The sequence below is a fragment of the Bactrocera neohumeralis genome, chromosome 3 (genome assembly GCF_024586455.1).
Source record: "Bactrocera neohumeralis isolate Rockhampton chromosome 3, APGP_CSIRO_Bneo_wtdbg2-racon-allhic-juicebox.fasta_v2, whole genome shotgun sequence".
NCBI lineage: Eukaryota > Metazoa > Arthropoda > Insecta > Diptera > Tephritidae > Bactrocera > Bactrocera neohumeralis.
In genome coordinates, this window is record NC_065920.1 from 48,558,770 (window position 1) to 48,566,604 (window position 7,835).

At 33.6% G+C, this 7,835-nt stretch overlaps 1 protein-coding gene across 1 annotated transcript; it reads left to right on the plus strand.

Annotated features, from left to right (window-relative positions):
• The first annotated feature begins 1,070 nt into the window (after window positions 1–1,070).
• Window positions 1,071–5,660, plus strand: LOC126752563 (protein daughterless). The gene is made up of 2 exons (XM_050463472.1): window positions 1,071–1,701; window positions 2,185–5,660. Exon 2 carries the CDS (start codon window positions 2,250–2,252, stop codon window positions 4,380–4,382), a length of 2,133 nt encoding a protein of 710 aa, XP_050319429.1. The 5' UTR covers window positions 1,071–1,701; window positions 2,185–2,249; the 3' UTR covers window positions 4,383–5,660.
• The last annotated feature ends 2,175 nt before the right edge of the window (window positions 5,661–7,835 follow it).

Consider the following 7,835-nt stretch of genomic DNA (forward strand, 5'->3'; position numbering starts at 1 on the left):
CACCATCTGTCTCAACAGGGTTGCACCAAACACGTGTGATTTTTTCAACAATTTAATAATCCACCACAAACAGGGATGATTGTCAAAATATATATATTATTAAGGTATATTAATTTAAATATTATATATTAATTAATAAGTAATATAAACAGTACAAGAAAAAAGTCAATAGCGTAATTTTTTTTTAAATTTCGATTATTTTCATTTAATTCAATTATATGCTCATATTTATGTTTACTGCCCACAGTGCATATCATAAATATTCTAAGGTGTAAATTGATTCTACTAATTTTTTTATTAAAATCTTCTTACATTTTTGGTTATCGGTTTAGTTAATATTACTTGATCAAAATTTTAATAATATGCTTTGTCACAGTTGATTTGAAACAGGGTTGTGAGTTTTAAAATTTAAGAATTCGGGCTTAAAACTAAAACTTTATTTTTTTAAACTAATAATAAAAATAAAATTTATTTGGCTGTATTCCGAAAATTAAAATTAAAAATGGCTCTATATATAAATCGTATGTAAATGTGTAAGTTTACCGTTCAATGCTCTATAGAGATGAGAAGATGATGGCTCAGATGTACACAATAATTGCTAGTTCTTAGCTTGTGATTAAAGTTATTTTTTAATCAATAATTGATATAAAATTTTTTATTTCCAATTAGGTATTTCAAATATATTTTTTTCATATTGATAATTTGGGGTTCCAAAAAAATTATTTATAATCTTAATTGAATGATTTTTTATGAATTATTTGCAAACCTTCAAATTTTCTTATCAACATACATTAGAGAGCTAAAAAATAAGGCACACATTTAATTTAATATTTACTTTCGATAAAAAATATTAGTGGACTTCAAAATTAGTTTTTAGTTTTAATTATTGTTATATTCATTCTAACGAATCAACGCACACAAATATTTAGTTTTATTAGGCAACCCTCTTGAAGGTAAAAATGAATCAAGCCTATACCCACCGAACGAAAGAAAACTCGAAAGTAAACGAAATACTTAACGAAATGAACTCGAGCAAACTGAACGAAGTGAACAAATACGCCGCCATTTTCTCTTGTGCATTTCTATGTCAATAGTTTACTAATATCAAAATTTTTGGTGGGGTTTTGTTGGGGCAAATTGCACAATTTTCCCATAGAATTATACAATTTTTAATTAGAATCGTGTAAAAAGTGTAGTGTGATATCAGAAAAATGTTCGTACGCCTTTTGGATTATGTAATGACGCATCGAAGAGGGCAATAAAGCCATTGAATAAGAATCGTGCGTGCGTGCGAGCGAGCCGAGCTGTGGCCAACGGCAACAGCAGCATCAACATTCGTCCAAAACGCAACCTGAAGCTGCAACAGCTCATTATTATATTTCATAAAGTGATTATTTGAAAAATTATAGTGACGATTTAATATTGAGGTCCCTACCTCACATTGCGCAGCCTATGCTGCCTAATTAAAAAGTATCGAGAACCCCTGTAAGTCCCCATGCTAGAACATACCCCTTACACCGTGTAAAAGTTGTTTGTGTTTCTGTGTGCACGTTCAAAGACCGAGGAAGTTTCCTCGAACTTTACTCTTGCGAACTAAGCTCGTTCATACCTGTTCAACGATAATATATAGGGGTGAAGAAGAGACAAGAAATCAACTACTACGAAGACAATAGGAAAGAAAACCAACAAAGGAGTTGAAACGTGAGTAGATGTGATTTTTGGTGTGAAATATTTAAGGTGGCTTCCCTAGTAGTTCAATAACAACTCGTAAATTTTTAATGAGTTATAAAATGCATTTAAAGGAGGTGAAACCTACGGAGGTTTTATAGGCCACGTATCCTTTTATGTGTGCTAATTGTGTTTTAAATATGAATAATGTTAAAAGAACTTGAAATTTGTGAACATTTTATATTTAGAGTAAAATAAACGTACGCTAATATTCAACGTTATTCATATTAAAAAATGTATTAAATTATCTATTGAGATAATACATTTGATAGAAAAATTTGAACATTCAATTGTATGAATTAGCTTTGTTAAAATATTATTTTGACTTCTTAATGTAGAAAATTAATTTGGTTAAAAATTTAATAATTTTAAAATATTTGGACTGAATACAGAAGGGAACATGCCTTACCGCAATATAAAAGTTTATTGTTATATTAATGATATATATTTTTGCAGGTAATCGTTTCTCTAAGCTACTTATTACTAAGAAATACATATACAGCGCTCACTTTAAACACACAATGGCAACCAGTGATGACGAGCCCATGCACCTTTACGAGGTGTTTCAGAATTGTTTTAATAAAATCGCAAACAAACAACCAAGCACTGGTGGTGCTGAACGAAATGGCGGCTATCAATCACCCTACGGAGGTCTTGGCATGGAAAATGGAATGTACCCTAACGACGACTTCAATCCTATGCATGACACCCCAGGAGGTAGTAATCGATTCGGTGATGGCGGAGCTGGAGTAAATCAGTATTTTGACACAAATCTCGGAAATGGTGGTGGTGGTGTTCCACCTGGTGCTGGTGGCGGTCCTGGTGGAGGCTGGTACTCGTCAACCGTTGGTGGCTATGGAAATCCAAACTCATATCAAAATAATGGACCGCTGGATCCTCATCACTTAACACCACAGCAACACCACAATCCTGAACAGCAACATCATGGTATGACTGGTGGCAGTAGTATGGGTGGCGGGCTACCTATTGATAGTGTGGGTATGCACAGTCCAGTGCCTACATCACTACCGCCAATGAGTTCTTTTCGTAGTGGTAGCAACAATATGCAACAAATCAGCGGTCCTGCGGCGCACTCGCCAGCGACGCTTTATAATTCGCCACAACACAATACTTTAGCGACGGCAAACGCTCATGGCCATCATCCGCTTTCCCATCACAGCCAACAACACAGTCCAGCGGTACAGTCTGATGCCTTTGGTGTAGGCGTTGGTGTTACCGGTATGGGTCTAGGACCGAAGGGTCCATCTGCAACTGCGGGAAATTCGACTGCCTCTTTGCGACAGCACATGTATATGACTGCTGCGGCTGCGGCAGCTGCCGATCAAAGTATTAGCAGTTTTAGTTCAAATCCTTCAACGCCAGTAAACTCCCCACCGCCTTTGACCCAAAGTGGTTTAACACAATCACTGCTGGACAAATCAGTTGTTGGCAGCAACGGTGGTGGAGCACCATGGGGAGCGGTTCTCAATAGCGCTGGGGGTAGTGTAAACTCGGTTGGAGGTGGCATGGGCGTTGGCGGTAGTTATGGTACTGACGTTGGCCCATCGGGTTTGCATACAATGGCAGCTGTCTTCCAGGGTGCGCGCATGGAGGAACGTCTTGATGACGCGCTTAATGTGTTGCGCAATCATTGTGAGCCTGAACTGCTGAGCGGTGTAGGGGCAGCTCTTTCGGCAATGGACAACATGGATGGCTTATCAAGTTTTGTGCCAACCTCTCCGCCCTCTCATATGGTTGGCGGTGTTGGCAGCACAAGTGGCGTCTCAAATCTACATTCACCACACGAGGTTCTAGCAGGTAATGGTCCGCCACTTGATGCAGTCGGTAATGGTCTAAATGGTAGCCAATCGACAGTACCACAAATAAAAATGGAAAGAACAACAACGGCAACTTCAAGTGCAACTGGTACCACATCGAAGTCATCAAAGAAACGAAAAGAAGCGGCAGCAGCCGCCGCTGCAACATCTGCAATGTCAGCATCAGCGGCCAACTCAGGTGGCGGTGCCTCTACATCATCAATGAGCGGTGCCATGGCCGGACTTGTGGACGGACCCGATAGCAAACCGACCAGCTCAATGGAGGCTACACACAACAATCAGCAAGGAGCCTCAGGGAAGGGCTCCAAACGACCACGTCGGTATTGCTCATCCGCCGAGGATGATGATGACGTAGAACCTGCCGTTAAAGCGATGCGCGAAAAGGAACGCCGCCAAGCGAATAACGCGCGAGAACGGATACGTATACGTGACATTAACGAAGCATTAAAAGAACTGGGACGAATGTGTATGACACACCTCAAATCGGATAAACCGCAGACAAAACTCGGCATACTAAATATGGCCGTGGAAGTGATAATGACGCTGGAACAGCAAGTACGCGAACGTAATCTGAACCCGAAAGCGGCGTGTTTGAAGCGTCGTGAAGAGGAAAAAGCCGAAGATGGCCCAAAACTTGCCGCGCAACATCATATGTTACCACAACCACCCGGCGGTGGTGTATACGGACAACCGCCAATGCCACAGGTGTCTGTACCACCAGGCGCCGGCCTGCCTGTACCGCCACCACAAGGTAGTGGTGTGCAATTGCCACCACATCTACAACAACATAATCAACAACAACATCCACAACAATAGCAGGCGGCAGCAGCAGCGGCAATAGCAGCAGCTACGGCACTCATGACTGAACCTCCCACTTCCCAAATACCTTACAGTACCCAACAGCAGCAACAGGAGGCCATCAATAATAGCGCCAACACAGCGAACGCCATCGATTTGGAGCAACAAATATTGAGTAATCTTTTCCGGCGCAGGCATCCACCGCCACCACATCTACAACAACACAGTGGCAACAATGCGCATGCGCAATTGCAACCCCAACATGCACAGCACCAACAGCTGTAGACAGGCAGGCAGTCAAGCAAAGTAGGCAGCTTCTTTGTTGCAACTTTGCAATTTTGCCCCGGTGAATAACAATAGTGATGTTCGGTTGTTCTACGTTGGTAGTGGTGGTACGCTAATATATATAATGCACCACGTCCCTAACACACACCACACTCATACTACGGAAGCACAAATGCACGCACATAGTAGCGTCACAATTGTATATAATTGATAATTGAGTAAGAAATAGTATATACATATGCTTTATATGTATGTACATATATGTATGTAGTATACTTTTAGTTTTCACTGCTAATTCTATGCGTTAATCTTGTGTAGTTAACAAGAGAAACGCACATGTTTTTTTTTTACCTACTCTATATCTTTCTTTTAGTTAGTGCTGATTTCTTTTATTGATTTCTCTTTAATCTTACACATACAGTGTTGATTTGGTTAGAATTTTATCGACAATCTATTTTATTACAAACTTTTTGTTTAACTTCATTCTCTACTTGTCGTACAACAACAAATTATGTACGCTTGTACATACGACAGCCATATTTTTCTATACCTTTTATACATTAAGTAGTATAATGATAAGTAGATTTTGTATCGCTTCGTTTGTCGTTCGTTTGTTAACCGTAATTGTGCATAGATTTTATTCGCCATCATAAATCAATACATTCTCATACAGTTTTTTTTTATACAGCCTTGTTGCTTTAGGTAAAAAAATTCTTTTTATTAGAGCAGACATGAAAGAGACAAAGTTCAATTCCTACACTCCACACCTTAAATCTTATTTTTATAAGCAGTAAGGATTTTTAATTACGCTAAAATGTTAAAAAAGGCCAAACGCTCGGTGAAGCTAACAGTAATATTAACAGCTATTTCCTCCAATGTTTTTTTTACGAAAGCAAATGGTTGAAATCGGAATGCAAAAAAATGGAATGTTAAAAACAACAGTGTCATATACATATGTACTTAGACTGAGCTTACTTGCCTTCGGCTTACTAAATTTTAATATACAACGTACAGTTTGTAAAATTAAATTTTAGAGTTTTCTAAACATTTTCGTAAAGTTGGCGATTTACCGCTGTGCGGAATGCGAAAAGTAAAACGCAGAGTCAGTGTCAGCTTTAGGGTTGCCAATTTTTTAATAAAAAAAATTACTAAAATTTAAGTTCTCAATTTGGATATTAAATTTTCAATTTTGATATTAAAAACTAAATTTTCAGTTTTAATTTTAAAAATTAAAATTTTAATTCCGATTTTAGGATTAAAAATTTAAAATCTAACTTTTAATTCCAAATTAGTTTAAAAAATACAATTTTTCACTTAAAAAATTCGTATATAAACTTTCAATTTTAAATGTTATTATTAAATAAAGAAAATAAATTTACTTTTTTTCATCATAATTAAAAAAATAAAATTTTGTTTATTAATTTAATAAATTAAAAAGTTCGCAATAAAACTTCCAATTTTTAATTTTTTTATTAAGAAATAAAAATTGAACATTTTGTTTATTAATTTAATAATATATTTTTTTTTAATTTAAAGTATAATTACGAACTTTTTAATCATAAAAATTTGGAATAACAAATAAATTCTCAATATTTAATCCCAAACAACCTGAAAATTTGGAATATGAAATAAATTTTCAATATTTAATTCACATTTGGGGTTAAACTTTAAAATCTAATTTTTAGTCCAAGATTTTAAGGTTAAAAACTAATTTTAAATTTTTCATCCTGTTTTTGGGTTTAAAAATTTTAATTTTAAAATTAGATAGAAGATTTAATTTTTAATTTAATAATAAATATTTAAAATTGAAAGTTTAAGTTTTAATCCCAAACAAACTGAAAAACTGAAACTCTTTATTTAAGAGCATTTAAATATAAATAAGACAAAAAGTGTTGAACTAGCTGAAATTTAATAGAAAAAAACTTTTTCAAAAGATAACCAAATTGTAGATCAGGATGCAGTTGGGGATTAAAATTTTATTTTTTCAATTTGGTATTTATAATTAAAAAAAAAAACGTTTTTAATTTTTAGTCCCGTTTTGGGGTTAAAATTTTATTGTTTTTTTTTTCAATACTAAATACCAGAATGTTTTTGTTTTTATTTTTTTTTTTTGGTTTTTTTTTTATATACATTGTACATATATTTTTTTTTATTTTTTTTTTTTATTTTTTTTTATTTATTTTTTTTATTTTTTTTTTTTTTTTTTTTTTATTTTTTTTTTATTTATTTTTTTTTTTTTTTTTATTTATTTTTTTAAATTTTTTTTTTTTTTTTTTTTTTTTTTTAAATTTTTTTTTTTTTTTTTTTTTTTTTTTTTTTTTTTTTTTTTTTTTTTTTTAATTTTTATTTTTTTTTTTTTTTTTTTTTTTTTTTTTTTTTTTTTTTTTTTTTTTTTTTTTTTTTTTTTTTTTTTTTTTTTTTTTTTTTTTTATTTTTATTTTTTATTTTTTTTTATTTATTTTTTTTAAGTGTTTTTTTTGTAAGTTTTTTATATTTTTTATATAAAATTATTAGCGGAATTGTCTTCAAGCAAATTGCTAATTAAACTATTTGCGTACTGCTATTGTTTTTTTGATTTTCATAAGTCTCTAAAAACCGTTTTAGCTCAATTAATCAATATAAAATAATGCATATAGCTTATAGGGGATTATAATGCCCGTCTGACAATCAAATACATTCTGCCATAGCAAAGTTTAATGACAAATTTTCGTTTTTTAAGAGTATTAAGCACTATACGTATCATTTGTGAATTAGTAAGAGGCGTGTCAAGTGAAATGTAGTACTAAACTCCAGCTGCAGCTGACAATTTAGGTTATGCCATGCTGACATTTTATTATTATTAATATCTCTGTCTGTCCATCTCTTCATATTATAGCGTAACTGTGACTGTTAGTCCAAAATTAAATTATTTTATTTCTCTTTTTATCGTGAGCGTATGAAATTTCAGCCAAAACCATTTTGAATTGCAGTATAAACATGTATGTAAATAGTTGTCACTAGACTGTTAAAACTAAAAAAAATATAGTTCATAACATTAAAATTTGTGAAAGTGAGTAATAATGCTGCCTTGGCGGTCACCGAGCGGTGTGTTGCATCATATATATAAAACAAAAGTACTATAACTGTTTTGTAATATAATAAACAAGTAAAGTGAAGTAAAATCGAGCGAATGAAGCGAGGTAGGCG